Genomic DNA, 27,000 nt, shown 5'->3' with positions numbered 1-27,000 from the left:
CCGCCCTCTAAAGATGTTACTAACAATCAAATTAACATACGTTACTCTCTGCCGCCCTCTAAAGGTGTTACTAACAATCAAATTAACATACGTTACTCACTGCCGCCCTCTAAAGGTGTTACTAACAATCAAATTAACATACGTTACTCTCTGCCGCCCTCTAAAGGTGTTACTAACAATCAAATTAACAGATGTTATTTATTGCCGCCCTCTAAAGGTGTTACTAACAATCAAATTAACATACGTTACTCACTGCCGCCCTCTAAAGGTGTTACTAACAATCAAATTAACATACGTTACTCTCTGCCGCCCTCTAAAGGTGTTACTAACAATCAAATTAACATACGTTGCTGTTATTAACAGTAAAATAAACATTACTCAATGCCGCCATCTAAAGGTGTTATTAACAGTAAAATAAACAAACATTACCGTCGCCTCTAAACGCATGATTGACAAACATCAAATAAACAAACATTTCTAATTGCGATTTAGAGTGAAATATCTGTATCTCCTAATGAATGCAGTACTGAGTTTCTAGAATCCACACTTTGTACCATTAAGCTATTTGGTGAAAATATGTCATTAGTGTTATTTAAAGACTAATAACACTAATAATATAGACATATGTTCATATGGACTTTCCCCTTCAGTACCAATTAAAGGTTTTTCCTAGATCCATACATCCAAGCCAAGAAGAGTGCAGATCCTCTGCAATTCATTGGTGAATTCTTTCTATAGGACTTCAATGGTTTGAGCCTCAGGCTTCAGCTCCATATATCCCTCCCTGCTAATCAATAAGACCCCCGGTGAGCATGACTGTCTGGCATAAACATGCTCTCAGCTACAGCAAAAAGAAACAGATGGACATGGTGCCCGCTCTACCACCCCCCTCCCTTCCAGATCCTGTGGGACGCCAGTCTGTTCTGCTGGTCATATGCTCTTACTCACTGCCGTCCACTACACGCACACCTCACATTGACCTTCGCCAGTTTTTTATCTCTTTCCACACTGTAACAGAGAGAGTGCAGTACAGTAGAACCACAGCACACTGTGTAAGAGGCCCTTCACATCTACAGAAACAAAGGGGATTGTATATACACACACACACACACACACACACACACACACACACATATATATATATATATTTATATGCACAATTTTAGTGTACAGTTTCTTCTTATTTGAACATATTGGACAAATAAGACATCACATATATACACTCACCGGCCACTTTATTAGGTACTAGTAAAAGGTTGGACCCCCTTTCGCCTTCAGAACTGCCTTAATTCCTCATGGCAGACTTTCAACAAGGTGTTGGAAACGTTCCTCAGAGATGTTGGTTGGTTATTTGAGTTCCTGCTGCCTTTCTATCATCTGGAACCAGTCTGCCCATTCTCCTCTGACCTCTCACATCAACAAGGCATTTTCGTCCACACAACTGACCGCTCACTGGATATTTCCTCTTTTTCGGACCGTTCTCTGTAAACCCTGGAGATGGTTGTGGTGAAAATCCCAGTAGATCAGCAGTTTCTGAAATACTCAGACCAGCCCGTCTGGCACCAACAACCACGCCACGTTCAAAGCCCCTTAAATCCCCTTTCTTCCCCGTTCTGATGCTCGGTCTGCACTTCAGCAAGTTGTCTTGACCACCTCTACACGCCTAAATGCACTGAGTTGCGGCCGTGTGATTGGCTGATGAGCTATTTGTGTTAACAAGCAACTGAACAGGTGATTTACTGAAGTCCAGCAGCACTGCTATCTCTGATCCACTCATACCAGCACAACACACACTAACACACCACCACCATGTCAGTGTTACTGCAGTGTTGAGAATGATCCACCACCCAAATAGTACCTGCTCTGTGAGGGTCCTGAAGGGGTCCTGACCACTGAAGAACAGGGTAACAGAGTATCAGAGAAACAGATGGACTACAGTCTGTAACTGTAGAACTACAGAGTGCAGCTATATCGTATATACAGTGGACCTGATGGAACAGACAGTGAGTGTAGACAGTGGATGACTGATGTTAAAAGAATCTGTTTGTGTATAAATTATGTGATGAGATCATTTGAACCACAGTTGGCTCCAGTCCCAGCGGCTGATGCTGAGATCCGAACATGACTCGACAGCGTCAATCAGACTCACATCTTTGGGCGTCACTGTCAACACACTGCGGCTCTTCTTCATGCTCTCCTCTCACGGGCGTCCAGCCGAGCCTCCTCTCTCTCCTCGGGGTGAGCGTCCTGAATGCAGATGCGGCTCTCCAAACCTACAGCGAAGGACGGCATCATCAGCACAATCACACTCGTCTCAAACACACAGTATTTCTTCTCGAAGACAAAGCAGTGACATAAAAAAGGGAAACGGTAAGACCTTCTAAAGATACTGCAGAACCATAGGAACATCTCACGACTGACGCAACACCTACAAAGCCTAAAAGGTTAAAGATAACAAACACCCCTGGGAGCTACGTTTGTGTTAAAAAGGATTCAGAGTCGCTCCCTGGCCAGAGACGGTCCACGATCTGTCCTCTGAGCGAAAAGGTCAGAGTGACCTTTGGCCAAAAGCCACAGCACAGAGAATCCGTCCAGACTTTTATTGAATGCGTCTGGATGCTCTGTCGTTTTATTTTTTGGGGGTGGGTTTGCTTTTTCCACAATGCTCTTGGTCTTGTGAAGCTAAAACCACAACAAGTGAAACGTGAGCAAACGCTGACCGAGCTGAAGAGCCCCAAGAAAGTCCAGAGAACGACTCTTTAAAGGGCTCAAACTGTGCCAAGTGTCTTCCAAACTGTCCTAGTACAACACATTGTAATTGCTAGAGATGTACAAGCTGTCAAACTTTGTAAATTTCTTAATCCCTTTATGTGGCATAACCTACAACAAAAGTTGCTCACACATTAACTGTAAAACACTAATGGCTCCCTGTCCATGTTTACACGCAAATTTTTCCCAATCTGGTTGAATACATTCAAATGATAGACTGAGGTGTTTTTTTTGCTCCCTCTACTGAACAACCTGATGGAAAATCTCTGTATACATGCTCACTACAAGTAATCAGATGTGGAGAGAACCGCTTAGTGTAGACGTTACCACAACAACCAGCATCACGTGAGTCCAGTCAGAGTGAGATGAGCAGCAGTGAGCAGTGCTTGTGTTTTTAACTGCTTTAAAATGACGTCAGACTCAGGAAAACGTCCTTCACACGTCCTTATTAAAGAAGGCCGAGAGGACGACGTCGTGTTCTGAGACACATAAGCTGGACGTCCGTCCCACCGCCGTCTTTTAAAGATCAGAGCATAAACCAGTTTCTGCTCCGCCGTGTTGAACGGTATAAACTCTCACTGTGACGCGACGCTCATGCAGAACGGACTTAAACGTTCTGATAGGGAATGTAATCGGATACAGGCGTTTGTACAGTTATTCTTCTTCTATTTAACGCATTATTTACAGGATTATTTACCTTGTTCAATCGGAAAGAAACTGTATTCTGAAAGGCCTCAATCAGACTAGACTATTACGACTGAGGTGTTTTAATTAAGATTAAGATTCCCTTTATTAGTCCCACAAACGGGGAAATTCCACCTCCACATTTAACCCATCCGTGAAGTGAAACACCACATACACACTAGTGAATACACACACACACTAGGGGGCAGCCCAATCCGCAGCGCCCGGGGAGCAGTTGGGGGTTAGGTGTCTTGCTCAAGGACACCTCAGTCATGTGCTGTCGGCATTTTGAAATCTTTCTTTTTTGTCATTCATCTAATCCGAATGCACAAAACCCTGCTTTACTCTCCAGACGTTAAATCTCAACTTGGCTATTATGGCATCTTCACTGCAGAGCACAAAGGCTGAGAGCTCAGTTTAATATCATGTGATTTAAAGGCTGATGCAATGTATTCCGACAGCTTTACAGCCAAAACACAATTTCTCATTAGAGATCAGCAACTGCTGTCTGAGAACCCAGCGTCCTCTCAGCGTCCTCTCTGCGGCGTCTCCACACTCCAATTCTATGACCAGTGTGAAAATGACTGCGGGGCCCCTTGAGCAGGTCCCTGATGAGGCCATTTACGTCTGTTTGTGTTGAGTTTTTCTTTTTTTTCAGGTAAATTTGAATCGTGCTAGGACTCATCTGAGCTGCCTGGCCTCTCTTGAGCTGCATTTTACACCTGGGAAGATAATCAGAGTGTTTATGTAAAAGCTGGAGATGCTAAGGGGGTCAATTAAGAACCAATCTATATTCAATTTCAGTTATTTTAGCCTAGTAGAGCTGCATGGACAGAATGCTCAATCTGGAGAATAATTGGCTGAATCTACGCTGTACCAGGCACTCACGATGCCCAGGGGTCCTGGAGACAAGGCAGCCCGCCCTTCATCCCAGCTGTTTTCCTAACTCAGTCCTTAGGGACCCTCAGACAGTTCGAACTTTTGCTCTATTCCTGCTTCCAATACACCTGATGTATCTGAATAAGAACTAAAAGGTGTGGGAATGAGATAATTAAGCCTTGACAACAGCTTAATAACCTTAGACCTTATGGTAACACTTAACTCTGGGGTGCTGTTCATAAGGCTACATGACACTTACATAAGCTTGTCATTACAACAGACATAACCATACATAACTGTTTATAAATGCTTATTGCAACAGGCTTCATCTGTCATAAAGGCTACTTTAGCTGACTTTGATCAAAATTGGCAAATGTAAACTTTGTAGCGAGTGACGATTATTGGAGCAAGCATTTATAAACAATTATATGTGGTTATGACAGTTGTCATGACAACCTCATGCAGGTGTCATGTTGCCTTATAAACAGCACCCTACAGTCAAGTGTTACCGACCTTACTAAGTCGTGGCCACGCGTTATTTTTAATTATATCATTTTATATCATTTGTATCATTGTATCAATTATATCATAGTTATATCATTTTAAATATATGTCATTCATATTTTCTGACTCAGCTAATGAGAGCTGATCTTGTTTGGCAGCTACCGAGTTTTGGATGCAGAGGAGAGCTGCAAACGTTCTGGCTCAGTTCAACAGGTTTAGGTTATGTTCACACAGCAGGTAAAAGTGGCCAAGAAATCCAATCTTTTTCATGCTATGCAATTTAATTTCATGCTGCCGGGACCCATAAACATTTAGGCTGATGTTTCTGTATCACAAAACTAGAAGAGACATATTGCTGCCGCTCTGTGTTCAGAGTTTTCGAACGAGCCGGCCAAACCCAGCCAGAGAAGACAGAGGCTGCAGCGTCAGAGAACAGAGGACACGAACCAAAGAAGTAACCGTGGCCAAATAATGTGACAAAATCGAATGCATTCTGGGTGATGAGTCCAGCTGTGAACCACTGAAACTGAAACTGAAAGCTCCGGGAGCGACAGGCATCATGGTTGTTTACCTCATGAAGCTTCTTTTGTGCAGGTCGGTTTAGGAGCTGACCTGTTCAGACTGATGTCACATATGATATGTTGGCTGCCTCACCTACAGACAGCCCAGCCTCAGGATCTTTCCTTTTAGAAAGACCCTTTAACCATTATACATGATGGATGACAATTTGTGTCAAATTTAAAACTACATTTGGTTAAACATCTATACTGTAGCACAACGTGTGTTTACATGCACTTAATAACCCAATAACTGCAGAAAATCAGATTTTGTGCCTTTACCAGCACTTGAGTGATCAGATAATGGGGAAACTGCAGGTCTACATGAGTCAGACAGCAATCAGATTTCTGCTTTGCAACCAGCCAATAAACTCACAGAAAAAAGACGTGATGTAAATGTATCGTAGAATCAAACTTTGGGTAGTTTGGCAGCTTTTTTTTTAAACATGGGGCCACTTTACCTGGAAATATGAACTTACATCACCTAGAAAATAAAGAATATTTCAATCCTTAATTTAGACAAGCTTGTATTTGGTTTCGGTGCTGCTCCAAATGTGTTTTGCTGCATCTCACAGCAACGCTGCTCACTTATTTCCAGCACCACAGTCTTTTTTCTCTCATGCACAGACTGAGAAACCTGAAAGAAATCAGAGTAAGAGCTCACACGAACTGAGAAATCGGATTACTGAGCTCAAATCCAGCCTTTCTTAATCAGCTTTCTAGAACGGAGTATGATGTTTGAATGAGCACTTGAATAATCAGATAACTGCAGAAATCCGATAATGATGGGATTATTGAGTGCATGTAAACACACTCACTGTTTTATGCTTTATAAAAAGACTGATGGCCAAGGGACCCAAGCAGTACAACTGCTCTAACTGCAACAATCACTTCAGAAACGAACTGTTTGCTGGTCACTGGTGACGAATCACAGCGGGGAACTTTCTGTCTGGCTGATCTGAACATCATCAAAATCAACCAGCACTCGAAATAGTCCCTTCACATCCAGGAAGCGCTGAGCGAAATCAAACTCACCACCAAGAGATCTATTAACACTTCAATCAGACGCTCTTACTCACAAGCATGAAGTGACAGTCTGAGACACTCGAGATACAGTCCAACCGGATGCGTTCACATCAGCCTTGATTGACGGCTGGCCCCTAAACAACAGGGGTCAATCCTGAGGGCTGTAGCTATAGCAACGTGGCACTGAGTATGGCGTCATGCATTAACAACTGACAAGTGAAGACTTAAAAGGAGCCATTAAGAAAGCGATGTGGGTCACTATTCAGTGTGGTTTACCACTTTATAAAGGCATTAAAAGCTTGTCTGTCGCTGCGGAGAGAAATATTAGTTAAAAAAGTGGCCCCAGGGTGAAAAACCATTCCTAATTCATAAACCTCCACTGAACTCCAGCCAAAGTTACTGCGTCAGTCATCTTACAGCGATACAATAACCGAGAGCGTGTTCTGTATTTTAGTGGCACAACCGCCTAAACGTAAAAATAAAATCATCCTCCTGTGCAGTAAAATAAACAGTTTCAACACTAAATGGTCTTAAACGCTGGAGTTAATGTAGAACTGCTAATTAACCCATTAACCCTGAAGATCAGCGCAGACTGTTGGTCACCATAGCAACACAGACGACAGCCTTGCCAAGCTAGTAGCTAACGAAACGGCAAAGAGAGAGATTTAAGACGAACACTGATGATCTGGAGACAAATAGATTTATTTGGATTTATAATCACTCCAGCTGGTTTCCTGATATGTTTAATCTGAGCCTGTGAGAAACTGTAAAAAAAGCTTCGTATTTTCCCGTTCCACCTTAAATACTGCAGCAGTTACATTCCAGTGCTTCAGGCACCATTTAAGGTGGAACGAGAAAATCCGAACAAGAAGCTGGTGAATGAGAAGCGACTTCAGCCTCGTAACGAGTTGAACGTTAAGAGACATTTCACGAGAAATTCTTCCACTTTTGCAGAAAACTTTCCTGCTGTGAGAAAAGCGGCTTTAGCTGACCTGAATATTAAAGTAGAGCAAAGTCTGTGTTTGTGTTTATATTATATTTGTAGCTTATAATAGTACATCAGCACATACTGAGACATATTTACAGCCAAAAGGGTAAAATGGACCTACAACGTGGCTCCCAAGGTGGACAAAACGGCTCTTCTTAACATTCGGGTTGTGACCTCTGGCCTAAGCGTGGGCCTTATCGGAAAGAGGTCGAGAGTTCGACCTACAGCTATTCATGGCTGGGAGTCCAAGAGATGTGGGTAAGATGCCACCCCCCACCAACTGCCCCCACCACCCAGCACAGTCATCTGTTATCTGACATAACAGAACTTCTCCGAGCGTGTTCAGCTGTCCAATGATGTTGCACTAGCAGGCATCTGGAAAAGTTCAGTGGCGCTGCACATATCTCGGAGGAAGCCTGTGCTAGCTCTGCCCTCCTAGTACTAGGGGGTCTCGTGAGTTTGGAGGAGTCCAAACTAAAGCTCCTGAGAACATGGTGTCTAGTAGTTCATTCCCTTCTTGTGTAAAGTTCCCATTTTCCGACAACAGATATGCAAATAATATGGTGATGCAAATAAACATTTTCATTCATGGGTGTCCACAGCAGACTTTCTGCGGGAGCAGCACCAGCACCGATGATGATAAGGTTACAGCAGTCAAAACAAGCCAGTAGCAGGGCTACTCAAGCAGCTCTAATTAGCTCTAATGGGACGGAAACTGAGGCTATTTTGATGGTTTTCTGGAAGGAAAATTAAAAGCAGCAATAAAGTTCATTAAGCTGATGCTGGCCGCCTTATTAACTGATTCAACTGGACTACATCTGCCCAGTCTGACTGACAGTAATAGGGGGTCTTTAATGCCTAGCACCAATTTGTATTTGCAATAAAATATTCCTGTTTGGACTAAAGAACTTTTCCAACATCATTAAAGCAGAAATGCAAATGAGCATTGCATATAAAGAAAATATAAAGAAATTATACACAAAATAGAGAAAATATACGCAAAATATAGAGAAAATATAAAGAAAATGTACACAAAATATAGAGAAAATATAAAGAAATTATACACAAAATAGAGAAAATATACGCAAAATATAGAGAAAATATAAAGAAAATGTACACAAAATATAGAGAAAATATAAAGAAATTATACACAAAATAGAGAAAATATACGCAAAATATAGAGAAAATATAAAGAAATTATACACAAAATAGAGAAAATATACGCAAAATATAGAGAAAATATAAAGAAAATATACACAAAATAGAGAAAATATACACAAAATATAGAGAAAATATAAAGAAATTATACACAAAATAGAGAAAATACAAAGAAATTATACACAAAATAGAGAAAATATACACAAAATATAGAGAAAATATAAAGAAATTATACACAAAATAGAGAAAATATACACAAAATATAGAGAAAATATAAAGAAAATATACACAAAATATAGAGAAAATATAAAGAAAATGTACACAAAACATAGAGAAAATATAAAGAAAATATACACAAAATATAGAGAAAATATAAAGAAAATATACACAAAATATAGAGAAAATATAAAGAAAATATACACAAAACATAGAGAAAATATAAAGAAAATATACACAAAATATAGAGATAATATATGAGAAATATAGAGAAATATACACAAAATATAGAGAAAATATACACAAAATATACACAAAAAATAGAGATAATATATAAGAAATATAGAGAAATATACACAAAATATACACAAAATATAGATATAATATATAAGAAATAAAGAGAAATATACACAAAATATAGAGAAAATATACACAAAATATACACAAAATATAGAGATAATATATAAGAAATATAGAGAAATATACACAAAATATAAAGAAAATATACACAAAATATAGAGAAAATATAAAGAAAATGTACACAAAATATAGAGAAAATATACACAAAATATAAAGAAAATATACACAAAATATAGAGAAAATATACACAAAATATACACAAAATATAGAGAAAATGTACACAAAATATAGAGAAAATATAAAGAAAATATACACAGAATATAGAGAAAATATAAAGAAAATGTACACAAAATAGAGAAAATATGCACAAAATATAGAGAAAATATAAAGAAAATATACACAAAATATACACAAAATATAGAGAAAATGTACACAAAATATAGAGAAAATATAAAGAAAATATACACAGAATATAGAGAAAATATAAAGAAAATGTACACAAAATATAGGGATAATATACAAGAAATATAGAGAAATATACACAAAATATAAAGAAAATATACACAAAATATAGAGAAAATATACACAAAATATAAAGAAAATATACACAAAATATAGAGAAAATATACACAAAATATACACAAAATATAGAGAAAATGTACACAAAATATAGAGAAAATATAAAGAAAATATACACAAAATAGAGAAAATATGCACAAAATATAGAGAAAATATAAAGAAAATATACACAAAATATAGGGATAATATACAAGAAATATAGAGAAATATACACAAAATATAAAGAAAATATACACAAAATATAGAGAAAATATACACAAAATACAGAGAAAGTATAAAGTAAATATAACACAAAGGTCAGTCCCGTTCTCCACCCCCTATGTTTAGGCCACACAAGTGCAGTGGAAGTGGAGAACGTGAATGCAGTGAGGTCTAACTTATTTTATCTCACTGTCTCGCAGGTTGTGCAGGTGTCTTGAATTCTTGCTGAAGGCGAGAGGAGAGGCCACTCTCTGGGTGATGAAATTTTACAAGCGAGTATGCAACACTGCTGCTCTGTTGGGAAGATTCATTTGCAAAAACCACCTCCAAAAATAAACATTTCCACAACACTCAACAAGAAGAGCTCCTCGGGAACAATAAGAACCAGCCAGAAGAGCTTCTAAGCACAGAGAACATAAAGAATCTGTAATATGTCTCCAGTAAAATGTCTTATGGACAAGTTCGCTCATTTTACTTCTATTTAACCGTCTTTGGTTGTAAATGTGTCTCAGTGTGTGCTAAACTACTAGCATCCAGTATAAATGAAGATCCAGACTTACTTTGCTCTACTTTACCCACATTTCTCGCATCTCCGGCAGGAAACATTTCAGCAAAAGTAGAACAGTTTCTTGTAAAATGTCTCTCATCGTTCAACCTTTACTGAGGCTGAAGTCGCTTCTCCTTCACCAGCTTCTTGTTTGGATTTTCCCGTTCCACCTTAAATGGTGCCTGAATGAGAAACTTCAGTTTTGTGACTTTTTAGTGTTTCAGTTTCTCAATGCAGATTAAACTTATCAGGAAACCAGCTGGAGTGACACAAATAAGTCCATTCGTCTCTAAATGATCGATGTTCGTCTTAAATCTCTCTCTTTGCCGTTTCGTAGCTACTAGCTGGGCGAGACTGTTGTCTGTGTTGCTATGGTGACCAGCCGTCTGCGCTGATCTTCAGGGTTAAAGGGTGAATCAGCAGTTCTACATTAACTCCAGTGTTTAAGACCCTTTACTGTTAAACTGTGTTGAAGGATCAGCAGAGCTTTATTTTACTGTAGAGGAGGATTATTTTATTATTACCTACTGATCTGATTCAGCTGTGGAGCCGCGACAGGGCAGTGAAAGAGCCCTCAGACGTTCAGGAGCCGCATGGTGCCGACGCCTGGGTCAGCTGATACTCCTACTGTTCAGCAGCTTTTAACTCACAACACAAATCTTACAGAGCACAGTGTCCACATGCGTGTCTTATTGACTGAGATCTGGTCAATACCATGTAATGTCATGCCATGTAATGCGTCATTACTGTCCACGCTCAAACGCTTCATGCAGTGTTTCACGCAGCTGTACATGTGAATCACATATTGACTCCCAGCAAAGCTAATTACCAACGGGGCAGTCTGGACCCCTGGGCCAGAAAAGAACGTCTGTTTACATAATAAGACAGTGTTTTACTTTTTGCTGGATGTTTTTGTTGTCATTGATGGGTTATTATGCAAGAGGCACACGGAACAATCCGATTTCCAGATCCACGCTGTGGAACATCTTGATTGTCACGCATCAGGCCGTGCAAATGTGGCAGATCGCTCGCATAAGGCCGTCAGAATCACACCAGGACTGTTTCAGACCCTCTTTCATGTAATAATCACGGCGCCTGGCATGAAAGTAGAGAAAGCTCTGCTGTTTCAGTTGCACGAGCATGTGAGCTGCTTGTTTTTGAACAGGTATGATTTACAGTCATAAACACTCAGCATCAATTATTCAACTGTACTGCATTACAGTGCTTCTGCATTTGCAGTGCAAAGATAGATAGATAGATAGATAGATAGATAGATAGATAGATAGATAGATAGATAGATAGATAGATAGATAGACAAAAAGACAGATAGATAGATAGATAGATAGATAGATAGATAGATAGATAGATAGACAAAAAGACAGATAGATAGATAGATAGATAGATAGATAGATAGATAGATAGATAGATAGATAGAGAGACAGATAGATAGATAGATAGATAGATAGATAGATAGATAGATAGATAGATAGATAGAAAGACAAAGAGACAGATAGACAGATAGATAGATAGATAGATAGATAGATAGATAGATAGATAGATAGACAAAAAGACAGATAGATAGATAGATAGATAGATAGATAGATAGATAGATAGATAGATAGATAGACAAAAAGACAGATAGATAGATAGATAGATAGACAGATAGACAGATAGATAGATAGATAGATAGATAGATAGATAGATAGATAGATAGATCCATCAAACACCATCATTCTATGCCAACTTTCTCCACCAAACACCAACATTCTCCACCAAACACCATCATCCTCATCATGCCTGATATTTGCCTCCAGCACTGCTGAACAATCTTATCCATGTTACGTCCAGTTAATGTGGTATTAATGTAGGATGTCACATCACCATAATTCAAGATTTAATTATGTTCCTTGGTGGGAATGATGGCATCTTCCTAGGGTTCACTATATATGAATCAATAAATCAATGACAGGTTTTCGGGGTCAATGTTTTCAGTCTCACTGGGGGCTGTTACCATGGTATCCCATTTAACCGAGTGTTTACAGCATGTACATTTCTAATGAATTATATTGAGGCTGCATAAGAAAATGCAGAACTATTTACTAAGAGAAACGGAACAAATGTACTACACATAAAAATGTTATATTTGAACAATTAATTAATGTCAACATTAATATTTCATTTCGTCACTTTCTGCATTTCCATTTTCAGTTTTTTTGCGTCCATTGCCGTCATTTTCCGATTTGAAACTTGCCATTGCGTATAACTAAAGCCTGAACAGCCTTTGACCAGGCTACACATTAGCTTCCCGAATACTTCTCAATGCTGTGATTAAAAACAATAATATTTATGTATTTATTTTAAGTATGTTCATTCTTTTTATGCCAAATATGCCAATTTCCCATTTGTTACCAGTAGTTACATGTGGATTGGGATGAGATATCCTGCCAAATTCATTCAACACCATTATTCTCCACCCAACACCAACATTCTCCATCAAACACTATCAATCTCCACCAATATTCTCCATCTTACATCAGCGTTCTCTACCAAACACCATCATTCTCCACCAAACACCATCATTTCCCACTAACATTCTCCATCTCACATCAACGTTCTCTACCAAACACCATCATTCTCCACCCAACACCAACATTCTCCACCAAACACCATTTTCCACAAAACACCATCATTCTCCACCAAAATGGTCACAAAATACATATTTCAGCTTTTAAAGGCCCTCATAATTCAGACTATCCAATGATATTCAGAGGAAAAATGAGTGTAAAATGAAATGTTCTGAACGTTTTTGTTCTCCACAGGGTGTTTTTTTTAATCCTGCTTATTTTCTCATTAAAAAATCCAACTTAGACCTGAAGTCTCCAATATGGCCACGACATAATTTGATTCAGATTCAAAAACCTAAATTTGAATGTTATTATTTTCAACCTGAAAATTTCTGAACTGAAAGTGGAGCTGAAAGACTGTTTTCACATGGAAAGAGTGCAATGTTCAAATTCCAAGAGCTGCAACTTAGATTATAGTCTACGTGGATACATTGCAGGTTCTGAGTAACTTACATTGAGCTTGGGAAGTGCGTTTAAATTTGACTAAACAGACGCAACCAAACTTGTGACATCACAACCAATGGCAGGCTGCCGAACTGTGTTAAGCGTTCAAGCCTCAAGCCAGAAATGTATACGCTGGTCTTCCTGGCCACAAGGCCCAAAGCTCAGTTTCTAGAAAACAAATGCATTTTTTTAGAGAGCAGTCGCAATTTAAACCGCAATCGCAATACTGGTCAGAAAAATCACAATTAGATATTATGCCGAAATCGTTCAGCTCTATGAAACTGAATATTAAGGTTCATAACAGAGGAATATTAAATCATAAAATGAATTTTTCAGTTGGTGATGTACAATTAAATGTCTGAGGTGTTTGAAATTCCTAAAAAAACTTTTTTTGTTTTTTATGAATTCACATTTTTTCGGGTTCTCCTTGAAAATAATATCCAGGTGTCTTGCAAGCAAAAGCAGTCGAACACGTTATCTTATCCCTGCACCCCCCAACATCTTGTTATTACCCGGCGCTGAACAGATTCGTTGTTTTCAAACAATGTACATGTGAATGACTGTCACGACTGGCCCCTCCCAGTCCTGTCCATGTGTTCCTGTTGTTTTGGTTTAGCCCATGTGTGTTTGTTTTGGTCCAGCCCCCTTGTTTCATGACTCCACCCCTGATTGTATCCACCTGTTTCCCACCTGTCCCTCGCATACCCTGTGTATTTAAGCCCTGTGTTTGCCCCTTGTGTTTGCTGGTCTTTGTTGTTTGTTGGGTGTACTGGTCTATGTACTGTCGTTTGTTCTGCTCTGCTTGTACTGTTGGATTATGGTGTCTGTCATGTCTGTCCCCCGATCTATCCGTGTTGGCTCTATGACCCTGGACCGTTTCGACTATGACCCTGGATTTGCCCTTAATAAATGTTGCTTATCTCCGCTTATGCGTCCACCTCCTCACTCCCGACTGTTACAACGACTGAGACACATCCATTTATATGTACATCCTCAACTGTAAAATCCAGTTTCAGATTTTTTTTATTGCTCTTTCGAAAACCGTAAAATTTATTTCCAGTTCAGAATTCAATTTCAGGTGGTACCACGTTCAAATGAACAACATGATAACGTTCCAATTCAGATTTCTAACAAATTCAACCCTGTGCTCTTGTTTCTGGCTCCGACAGGGCGACAACACAGACGGACTGACTGGCTGCGTCTCAGCCGCTACACCTCTGTGACAGTCGTCTGAGCTCAGTGTGTGAAAGCACTCATAAACTTCCAGCTCCTGAACGAGGCAGTGAAACTGCCTGCTCTCTGTTCTTCTTTCACAAAACGGGAAGTAGCTGCCAAAAGGCCCTGTTTACCTGCCTTGTGAGATTTTTTTTACATTTTTATATATCACTGCTGTCGGAACGAAACCTCGTATCTCCAAAAATGGTAACTTTACAGGAGAAGGAAAAAACATTCATTACTTTTAATGTACGTCAATGGAACCAGACATCTTTCCGAGTACATTTGGGCCGTTTCTTTTGATCCAATCGTCATGAAATTATCCAACAACGTAAAGGGGAACAGGCACTTTTAAATCACGTCAAAAACTGAAAAATGACCAAAATTGACAAATGACAGCAGCGATATAGTTAAAAATATGAGTCCATATACTCTACAGTGACTATACGCCTCTTTTTCCGCACATCTTTTTGGGACTTCCGGCTGGGATTTGGCTTTGCTTTCATGTTCCCTGCTGAAAAAAAACGGAACCATTCGGATTAAAATCCCAATGGTTTTGCTTTCTAATGGAAACGGCCTTAGTGGTTATCATTAGAGACCACTAGTCTACTTCTGCCATTCTCCTGCCCACAGTATCCTCTTTTTTTTTTTTTTTTTTTGAAAAACAAAACATGGTCATCTTAAAATATTTCGGTTTCATATTTGGTGTGAAGGACTTAAAGAAAGTTGCGCTTTAGTCTGAGTTGTTGCTGTTTATCATGAACCGAAACATAAATATAAACCAGGTTGGATATAAAGTACAGTCTGTATATTCCTGGGAGGAGTCGTAATGTCGTATCCTAGCAATGTTTACGGTCATTTTCTGTGAATAGAGTTCATTTAAGTCCTCAAAACTCTGTAAAAATGCACTTTATTTTACAAAGTGTCAGTCAAAGTGTGTGCTTAACCTTCCGACAAAATTATTTTCCCACCTCAGGATGCCAAGTCACATAATATATGAGCTGTTTTCACCATAAATTACTGAAAAACAGGCCTGATGTGACCAACAGGCCTGAAGTGACCAACAGGATATTTGCCATTCACTTGATATTAATGCAGTCACACAACACTGCGTAGAGCAGAAGGGTAATAAAAAAAGGTTTTAATCAAAATATCTTCATTAAATCTTTGCTTATTTCAACCAATTTTCATTCCAAATAATTGATTGTTTTAAAAAATTGGTAAACTAAGCTAAAACATGCGGCATTCAGGAGCGGTCAGCTGGGCAGGGTGCACAGCTACTAACAACCATACAGATTACATGCATGTAAAAATGAAATATGTTCCCTTTCACAATAATTTAGTAACAGGCTTCAGGGATCAAGCTTTACTGCAGCCAAACGACAGTTTTTTACATAAACTGAGAAAGTGAGACTTATTTCATGGTCATTTTGCAGAAAACAACATGAAGCTAAGTCCAGTATCATAGTAAATGGAATGTTCCATTTTTCACGAGGGGGAGAACAAGTTTGTTTAACAGTGCGCGTAAAATGGGGAACACTGTTTAAAATGACTTTTTTTGGAGGATTTGTTCAATTAAATCAATTAATAGGGGACAGCAACTCTTTTATAACATTATATTGCCTGGAAATGAACCAAAATAGCAACGTATTTATGGTGTTTTAACGAATGAATTTCATAGAGAAGTTGGATGACAGTGAGGTGGTACAGCCCAAATTCACCCTATAAAAGGGGGACGCCGCCGTCTCACGCGTTTTCGTGATGATTTTAAAGCGAAATGCGTCGATTTTACTTAGAATTAAAGCACAGATTTCATTTTTTTACAGACATAGAAAACAACAGCTACTTTACTGCTTTTAAAAAGGTAGTTAACGGGACACAAACTGACCTCTATGAATGGAAGGCGCCTAAAATACCGCGAAACGCGTATCGCTGTATAACAAATCGGTTAACTTTGGGCTTTTCTGTGTGAGTAAAAGCTGTTAAGGACAACAAGTTCGTCCCGTTCGAGTTGGACTTCCCACTGGTGGGCTTATTAAGTTTAGAGCGCATTTTAACACAGAAGTCTCGTCAGAAACGACCGTTTTCGACACGACGCGAACTCTCGCTGGTTTCGACTGGGCTGCTAGCGTTAAGTTAGCCTGTACCGTCACTTCTAACGTTAACGTGACGTAAAATGACGCCCGGAGTCCAGACACCGGCTTTCTTTGGGCTCTTCTAACGACCAAACACTTTATCCAGCCAACATGGTCAACTTTTATTGCCGTTATGAAATATTATGTCGTTATGTCGGCGTTAGCATACGCGAGCACGTCTGTAGCCTGACTACCGTTACGCTGAACTCAGTAACGTCAGAGCTGCAACTGCACGGTTTAGGACGACAATTCGGCTCTTTTTTAATAACTTGCTACCAAAAAAAGTTAAAAAACCGAGAAGAAATGGACGAGTGAGTGTGTTTCCCTGCCGTGGAGCATCTAACAGACCTGCCGTGACAAAAACAACGCCTCCCTTTCGAAAGGACGAAGCTGAAGTCTGCTTCTTATTCTAATTTTCCCGGTCCACCTTAAATGGCGCGGCAGTTCCATTCAGGCGCACAGGCGTCGGTATGTAACTGCCACACCATTTAAGGTGGAACGGGAAGATTCGAACAAGACGCTGGCGAACGGGGAGCCAACTTCAGCCTCGTCCCTTTCGGCTGTTTCGAGGCGGCTTTTCCGCGGACTGAGAGCGGCTTACCTTGTGCTGTTCACTCGCGTGACGAAAGCAGGTGCAGACAGAGATGGAGGGTGGAATAACGATGGGTGAAACGAGTGGGAGACTATTTCTCTCTCCTCCTATCCCAATAGAAGAGGAATGACTAGCCCTCTCCTCCACCTCCTCCTCTGTTCTCTCCCTCGCTGCTCACAGGCTTTGGCTTTGGCTCATCGATTGACTGAGTCTCTGCCTCCCGTCATGAACCACAGCGCCGTTTACTAGCGTTCTGTTTACGTCAATGATCATATTATTTTTATTTATATGATTAATTATGACTTAGTATCTCATACGTATGTCTTACTTTCTCATAATTATAACTTAGTATCTCATAATTATGACTTTCTGTGTCATAATTACGACTTACTGTCTCACAATTATGACTTAATATCTCATAAGTATGTCTTACTTTCTCATAATTATGACTTAGTATCTCATAATTATGACTTTCTGTGTCGTAATTACGACTTACTATCACACAATTATGACTTAGTAGCTCATAAGTATGTCTTACCTTCTCATAATTATGACATAGTATCTCATAATTATGACATAGCATCTCATAATTATTGCTCCTTTTCTCATAATTATGACTTGCTATGTCATAATAATTAAGATTCTATCTAATAATTATGACTTTACATCTCATATTTGTGACTTACCTTATAATTATGATTCAGCATCTCATAATTATGTCTCACTTTCTCATAATTATGACTATTTCATAATGGTGAGATACAATCTGATAATTATGTTTTCTCATAATTATGATATAGCATCTCACTTTATAATTGTGACTTAGCATCTGATAATTATGACTTTCGCATAAATATGATTTACTTTCACATAATTATGACTTGACATTTCATAATTATGACTTTCTATAATTATGAATAAAATTATCGTTATTATGAAATAGTAATAGTAATTATGAGATGTTCATAATTATGAGAAATATTTTCTTTATTGTGAGATGCTAAGTCATAATAATGAAATGCATAATGAAATTATTATTTTAAGATATTAAGTCATAATTATGGAAAAACCCTCATTAATATGACTTACTAAATAGTAAATATATATATTTTTCTCCAGTAGCAGAAGCAGGTTTCCATATTTCTCTCATTGTGATGGAGCTGGAGTTGGAAGACAGGTATGCTAATGCACGACACTCGAGGACCACATGCAGAATGTTCCTCCACATCAGCAGAAAAGCATTCATGATACCGTCTCTTTCTCCTCCCCCACTCCACTTCAGCTGAGGTTCATGTTCATTGAAAGCACTCAGTTTTGTACTCAGATAAACCTGCTATCCCAATGAGCCAGCGTCCCTTCTTTACAGTCTCCACCAGAGATTTTAATGTTAATGTTACAGATTTAAAGTTAACCACCAACAAACTTCTTGAACTGTCATGATTTGTAATTCACTTTAAAGCTGCAAACCTTGGCATGAACTCCAAAGCTGTTTATGGAAACTGCAATCCTTGTGAGTGTTCCTGTATGTTCTACATAGTTGTATGTTCCTCTAAGTTCTACATATCTTGTCCTGTATGTGCTCCACCATGTTCTGTACCTCCTGTCCTGTATGTGTTCCAGCATGTTCTATATCTACTGTCCTGTATGTGCTCCACCATGTTCTGTACCTCCTGTCCTGTATGTGTTCCAGCATGTTCTATATCTACTGTCCTGTATGTGTTCCACTATGTTCTGTATCTACTGTTCAGTATGTGTTCCACCATGTTCTATATCTACTGCCCTGTATGTGTTCCACCATGTTCTGTATCTGCTCTCCTGGATGTGTTCCACCATGTTCTGTATCTACTGTCCTGTATGTGTTCCACCATGTTCTATATCTACTGCCCTGTATGTGTTCCACCATGTTCTGTATCTGCTCTCCTGTATGTGTTCCATGTTCTATATCTTCTGTCCTGAATGTGTTCCACCATGTTCTTTATCTGCTGTACTGAATGTGTTCCACCATGTTCTGTATCTACTGTCCTGTATGTGTTCCACCATGTTCTGTATCTACTGTCCTGTATGTGTTCCACCATGTTCTGTATCTGCTGTCCAGTATGTGTTCCACCATGTTCTGTATCTACTGTCCTGAATGTGTTCCACCATGTTCTGTATCTAATGTCCTGTATGTGTTCCCCCATGAACTTTTATTTAGTCCACCATGTTCTGTATCATTCTGCTTGTGTCCCATGCAATCAGTAGATCGTTCAGATGTCTGTCTGACTTTCATCTTCCATCTGTGTGACCCCTGGATCTTCCACTGCATTATCTCATAGCCTCTCTTTAATCTTCTGTGTAGACTTTGTTCCCCTTTTAAGCCTTGATTCCTCTCAGTGGTTCTTCCTCATGTTCTCAGAGTGTTTTTTGTTCGAGTCTTGATTCCTTTCATTGGTTCTTCCTCATGCTCTCAGAGTGTTTTTCGTTTTGAGTCTTGATTCCTCTCAGTGGTTCTTCCTCATGTTCTCTGAGTGTTTTTCGTTCGAGTCTTGATTCCTCTCAGTGGTTCTGCATCATGCTTTTAAGGAATTGCTCCTGACTGTCTCCATTGGCAACGCGCACAAACCGGATGACAATTGGTGTGAGTATGAGTACAGCATGGGGACCCGAGCACTAGCAGTGTACTGTATATGAGCAGCATCATCCAAGCACCAACTTCCTTTGCCTACTGTTTTTATTCATTCTCTTGGACTTGCATGAGGCTTGCGTCAATCTAAAAAGGCTCATATGACTCCTTCAGTAGCTGACAGTGAAGCATGGCTTGTCTCCTTGGCCCACATTCAAGGCCAAAGTACCTATCAAAAACAAAAAGATACAAACAATAAAAAAGATGACGGTAAGGCTGTTTCCAGGCAACGGTTGTCCTAGTGCAGAGATCCATTGCCACTGGAGGGTCCTTCCCTCTAACCCTCAACTTCATCCGACTCTTCCACACACTTACTTTGCCCTCTTTTGCTTTCTGCTGGGAACCTACTGAGTGGACTGAGTTTATCAATTGGCTCTTCAACCAGTGCATCTCAACTCGAAGCCTGAATTATACATTTACTGCTTTCCCCAAGTTAAATTATGAATTACAAGCCCACTCTGGAGGATCTTCTACCAGCAGGGATCAGCCATCCATCATGTCAATGTTATAAGATTGATTCAATAGCAAAGTGAAGATGAATAGATCTGCTTCTTGTTACACAACAGTGAGGACAACTGCAGGGTGTATCGGAACCAGAGCTATGTTTGTTGTTATGAAGCTTGAATGAAAAGGAAGAATGAAAAAACGTATCATCTAAAAAGTCAGCATGAGGATATCTGCAATAAGCCAGTTTGCAAATGAACCAACTCATTAGTAATGACAATAGTAATAACAACAGTAATAATGTAGACCTGCTGGTGACATCCCATATAAATGAAAATAATATGTGAGTAAGGTGTGGGAATGAGATCCTAATGCATGGCCTTAGTAAGGCATCGGAATGCGATAATTAAGCCACAATCCCACAATCATTCCCAAGCCTCACCACGTAGAGGCTGTGACTTAAATATCTTGTTCTCAGACCTTATTAAGTCATGGCTACAATATCCTAACGCCTGGTCACAACTTACTAAGGTGTGGAAATTAGATAATAAGCCTTGACCACAGCTTAATGAGGCATGATCTCGTTCCCACTCCCCATCTAAGTCAAGGCTGTGACTTAATTATTTTGTTCTCATGCCTAACTTAGTCGTGACCATGAGATCTTAATGCATGGCCACAACTTAGTTAGGCATGGGAATGAGATAATAAGCCTTGACCACAGCTTAAAAAGGCATCATCTCGTTCCCGTACCTCACCTCGATAAGGCTGTGACTTATCTCGTTCCCATGCGTTTATATGGCATGGCCATGCGTTAGTTTTATTTATACATGATGTCACCAGCAGGGCTCTGTAATAATGCACAAAATACACAGAAAACTATACAAAACAAATTTTCTGAACTGCTAACTGAAGCCATCCTACAGCTGACGTTTTGGAGGATAAGAGTGTTTGGCTTTCTTTTTAATGTGTAATAACTTGAGCCTTCATTTATAATGATATTGTCTTTTATAATTATTATCCGAGTAATAATAGTTACCATTTCTAGTCAATATGTACTCATTTTTTCAGTATTTAGAGTGTCATTCATTTCCTTCATTCCAGCTTCCAGAAGCTGGTTGATGATTTGAAGTAATCAAACCCATTCAGTGGTGTTGAGGTCTGGACTCTGGGGCGGTCAGTCCATTGTTCATCTTCTTTGTTTGACGCGTCCATCTCCTTTTCTCAGTGAGGTTCTTCTTGATCAGCTACACATCTTTTCAGACCCACAGCGCTGAGTGGTCTTCTCACAGTGGAAGGATGGACAGAAGCACCTGTGGATGTTTTCAGATCTGAAGCTGCTTGATCTTCTCCTCTCTCAGAGATCAAAGCTTTCAGCGCTGTTTATCTGATGGGGGCAGTTTTGGTGTCTACCAGCTCTTCCAGGTGGTTGTTAGGAGCCCCAGTTTCCTGAATTATGTAGCCTAAGTTGCTAAGCTACTTATGTAGCTACAGCATGTAATAGTCCAATGCTAATGTTCACTAAGCTATAGGTGTAAGTTAGCTAGTTACGTTTATGTTGTATGTAATCTGTCCGTGTTTATGTTGGATGATGTCTGCATTGTAATCAGTTCGTACTCGTTATTCATTAATTCATCCAAATACATGTGTAGCACTCACGAAATCACAGTACAGTCTTCAGATTGAAGGTCACTCTTGCATTAGCAGAGACTGGGAACATCTTTTTTGCAGACCTGTGTTCCACCTCCTTTTAAAAGTCTCATCTGTGTGTTCTGAGTCTGCTCAAAAATAGAGCTGGCCCCTGGGGGGGAGGTCATTACTGAGCAACACCGCTGGCACTGCGGTCGCCGTCTGCAGGCCTCTCGTTTATTTAACTGGCGGGGAAGAGCAGCTTTGAGAAAGCCTGAGCACAGGCAGACAGCCTCCTCTGGCCAAATGACTGTCACCCTCTCCTCTGCTCTTTCATTTCACACGTCATTCTGCCTTCCCACCGCAGGAGTACAAATCATTTCCAAACTTCAGATGTGTTTGGACTTTGATGTGGTGCCACAGGCGGCTCCAATAAAAACACATCGGATCAAATGGCGGCGCCGAATTAATTCAAATGCTCAAATGTGGTGGCTTGGAAAGGCACCAGAGATGAATGCTGCTGTAAAATGCTGTCAGGTTCCTAGACGTATGCCATTATAGCAGCGCTGTGCCGTACCCCCATCGGCCCGGTTAATGAAGGCGCTGCTTAGCAATGCGGAGGCGTGTTCCACCACTGAGATTCGGGTTCCAGTCCCAAGTGCTTTCTGTGATTGAGGGTCCATGAGAAAACAAATTGCAGCAGCCTCATTGGACAAATAGGCCCTCTTGTTTATCTGAACACATCAGCCAATCAGGCCCCTGCATGGCCACACGGCCCAGGGTTTATTCCTCCCAGATACTTGAAGATGCTAAAGCATGTGAGGTACAATCAGAAGAGATGGCAGGCTTTAGGGGTTTATCAGTCGCTGTCGTCCTAGAACAGGGGTCGCAACCCAAATGTTAAGAAGAGCCGTTTTGTCCTTTAATAAAAATCAAACCAACTCGGGAGCCACAACAGTTTACGTCCATTTTATTGAAGTAATGTTTTATATCATAATATATGAAAATGCAGACTTTCTTTGCTCTGCTTTAAGCTTTAGCTCAGCTATAGGCACTTTTCTCACATCTCCAGCAGGAAACTTTTCTGCCAAAGTGGAGGAGCTTCTTGTAAAATGTCTCTCAACGTTTGATTTTTAACAAGGCTGAAGTCGCTTCTCATTCGCCAGCTTCTTGCTCGAATTTTCTCATTCCACCTTAAATGGCACCGGAATGTAACTGCTGCACCATTTAAGGTGGAACGGGACAATTTGAGCAAGAATCGGAGAATGAGAAGTGGCTTTAGCCTCTTGACTTTTTACTGTTTGACAGTTTCTCGATGCAGATTAAACGTATCAGGAAACCAGCTGTAATTATTATAAACGCAAATAAGTCCATTCATTTCCAAATTATCGATGTTCGTCTTAAATCTCTCTCTTTGCCGTTTCGTTACCTACTAGCTGGGTGAGACTGTTGTCTGTGTTGCTATGGTGACCAGCAGTCTGTGCTGATCTTCAGGGTTAAAGGGTGAATTAGCAGTTCTACATTAGCTGAAGACCATTTATTGTTAAACTGTGTTGAACGATCAGCAGAGCTTTATTTTACTGTGAAAGAAAATCTAATTCTGTGGAGCCGCAACAGGGCAGTAAAAGAGCCACATGCAGTTCCAGAGCTGCATGTTGCTGACCTAGAGGTACTGTTGGTCCTGCATTTCTGTTCATGGTACAAAAAAAACAAGCCGAATTATCTCTTAACTCATCTCAACCTGAGTAAGTCATGCTTTTATGCTTGCACACTCTGCAAGGGTATGTGTTCGTTCCTGGATGCTGTTTGTGACACACTGTTTTCGTGACTGCTTTGTTAATACGTCTTAATAAGAGGGATAGAGGTCCTCTAATCGAGCTACACACTCACCGTCCACTTCATTAGAAACCACTATCTTGTATTTCCACTCACTCTCCACTGCATGAGTGCCACTTGCCTTATACACTACATGGCCAAAAGTATGTGGACAACTGACCATCACACCTATATAGACATCTTATTCCAAAACCATGCCCTTTCTTTGCAGCTTTAACAGTCTACACTGTAATGGGAAGTTTTCAACAAGACTGTCGAGCATGTCTGTGGGAATTTGTGTCCATTCAGTAAAAAGAGCATTTGTGAGGTCTGACACTGATGTTGGACGAGAAGGCCTGGCTCGTAATCAACGTTCCAGTTCATCTCAAAGGTGTTAGATGGGGTTCCAGCAAACTTAAATTTGTCCATCAGACTGCCAGATAGTGAAGCATGATTCATCAAGCATGTTTTCACTGCTCAAGGGTCGAGAGGTGGCGTGCTTTACACCACTCCAGCCAACACTTGGCATTGCACATAGCGATCTTAGGCTTGTGTGTGGCCGTTCAGCCATGGAAACCCATTTCATGAAGCTCCCAACACACAGTTCTTGCTTCCAGAGGATCTTTGTAGTGAAGGATCAAACTGAGGATATGCAATTTTTCAAGCTTCAACACTCAGCAGCCCCGCTTTGTGAGTTTGTGTGATCTGCCACCTCTTGGCTGAGTTATTGTTGCCCATAGATGCTTCATTTTTACAATAATAGCACTTACAGTTGACCGGGGCAGATCTAGCAGGACAGAAATTTCACAAACTCATTTGTGGTAAAAGTGCCATCCTATGACAGTGGCACATTTTGACCACAGAGCCACTGTTGACCAGATGGCAGACAGGTTGAGAGTGCTCCATGACCCAAAAATATCCAGCTGAGATATTCTGTGAACAGAAACTGACCACTGATGAAGGATGGGAGGATTTCTAACATGAAATGTGCATTAGCAGACAGGCTAAAGACTTTTATTGTACACCAGCAAGGAGGAGCTACAAGGGAGGGGGTCCTAATAAAGTAGCCATGGAGAGATCAATATATATGTATTTTTTTTGAAAAGGATAATTTGGCCGTGCCTTATAGGAAGGCATCTCTGCTTCTTCTGCCTCTTCCAGGAGTTTATGTGTGAAATGCTGTTGGAAAATGCCAAATAGCAGCAGAATCGCTCTGTGGGCGGCAGAGGAGTTTTGTGTTTCATGCCACCATTTTAGCTCTAAATAGAAGTCCTCTAATGTGGGCAGTCAAAACAAGTACAAAAGCCTACAGATGAAAAGAAGGTCGGCTCAAAGTGGAAGCAGTTTCTCAAAATAACGCAAGGTTTCCTAGAGAAGATTCGGCCGCTGCAATTAGAACTACACACTAGCTGGCACCAGGAACCCAGGACCAGATAGATCAACATGTGACAAAGTTAATAGGTATTCTGGCTCATATCTAGTGTTTAATATGATATTTGTCATGTTATGCAATATTCTGCAGAGCAACACCGCATCTCTCAACCACCTGGCTTGACAGAATTCAAACTTGACCAATCAGGTTACGCAAATATGTCACGCTGCCACAGGGAATCTCCCCCACGGATGTAATATCAGAGCCAGTTTATGAGGAGCCTGGCCACTTCTTATTTCCCCCGTTATATCTAAAACATGACTGAAAACAGTAGAGGGCGCCCATGAGCGAGTCCTCAATGAATGGGAGTAAATGGAACTAAATGGCTAAAAACTGAAAAAATTGTTTCTAATCACTCAGCCAGAACTTTCCTGTACTTTAGGAAGTAGGATGGATTTCACCAAAAAAAGAAAAGAAAACTCAGATGTATGTTTTCTCTACAACAAACGGGTTTTGGGCAGCAGAACGCTGGCATTGCTGCTACCGAGTGATGATTCGTTGGCGAGCGGCGCAGCTCGTTGGCTGTTCGTGCTCACTGACGTCATGGATGTACACGAGGCGCCGTTTTAAACTTTTATAACTCGAGTTTAAAAGTTCGTAAAAATATTACAGCGGTGTTAAAATGTTTTATGCTGCTCTGTGTTCAGGAAATAAAATGTGTTCTTTTACATTCCATATATTCCATTTGAACCCATTCACTTTCAGGAGTGCCCTCTAGCGTTTGAGATACCTGGAGTGGAAATTCTTCTTTCAACAAGTTCTTTAGTAATATTCAGCTTCTCAGCGTCAATATTACCTATGTGATGTCCATCGATATTAACCAGCTAATAGAAAAAACATTTTAAGCACTCTCTCTTCAAGGCCCAGTCCCATTTCACCCCTCGCCCCTACCGCTTAACCCTGTAAGAGCTGAAGTCTCGGTAGCTTACTAAATTTCTCATTCCACCTTAAATTGTGCAGCAGATACATTCTGGTGCCTCAGGCTTCAGAACTGCTGCTCCATTTAAGGTGGAAATTCAAACGAGAATCTGGAAAATATCTGACTTCAGCTTCATATCACAGAAGAATTAGGGGTGGGGGATAATAAATAATTGCCCCCCTCTTTGAAGGCGTATGATCCCTAAATGTAACTAAAGCCCAGCAGTGAGGAGCTGAACTTTCCCCTCCTCTGCTGTCACTGCAGACGGGCAGGGTCACCTACAGAGCAGCGCTGGGAGCTGTTAATGAAGTGATGCTCTTTTATTAGAGGGACTCATTTCAGAGGGAAGATCTCAACCACTACAACTCGTCAGTTCCAAGGAGCAAGGGTGTCACTGCAACTAAGCAGTGGGACTGGGCCCAAGCATCAGCCTAAAAGCCCCTGCAGTGTTTCAACATATCCTTCAAGACACATCATCAGACGGGGGATTTCCTCGTCTTCAAACCTTAAAGTATCACTACAGCACCTCTGCAGGACGAGAATAGACCTGTTTTCAACAGATGTAATAATGGCCGAGTTATATTTGTAGTTGATATGTATTTTTGAATGAACATGACAGCAAAC

At 40.2% G+C, this 27,000-nt stretch overlaps 1 protein-coding gene across 1 annotated transcript in view; it reads right to left on the bottom strand.

The window, feature by feature from the left end:
* Positions 1–17,642, bottom strand: part of pde4bb (phosphodiesterase 4B, cAMP-specific b) — a 78,136-nt gene extending 60,494 nt beyond the window's left edge. Inside the window, exons 1-2 of the mRNA XM_017703407.2 lie at positions 17,488–17,642; positions 2,150–2,273 (exon numbers count right to left, since the gene is read on the bottom strand). Of these exons, the coding sequence (XP_017558896.1) occupies positions 2,150–2,191 (42 nt within the window). The 5' untranslated portion in view covers positions 2,192–2,273; positions 17,488–17,642. The remainder of the gene's footprint in view (positions 1–2,149; positions 2,274–17,487) is intronic.
* Between the last annotated feature and the right edge of the window lie 9,358 nt (positions 17,643–27,000).

This window comes from Pygocentrus nattereri, chromosome 2 (assembly GCF_015220715.1).
Source record: "Pygocentrus nattereri isolate fPygNat1 chromosome 2, fPygNat1.pri, whole genome shotgun sequence".
Classification (NCBI taxonomy): domain Eukaryota; kingdom Metazoa; phylum Chordata; class Actinopteri; order Characiformes; family Serrasalmidae; genus Pygocentrus; species Pygocentrus nattereri.
The sequence above is the reverse complement of the archived record's forward strand: the minus strand, read 5'-3'. Positions and strand labels throughout refer to the sequence as shown.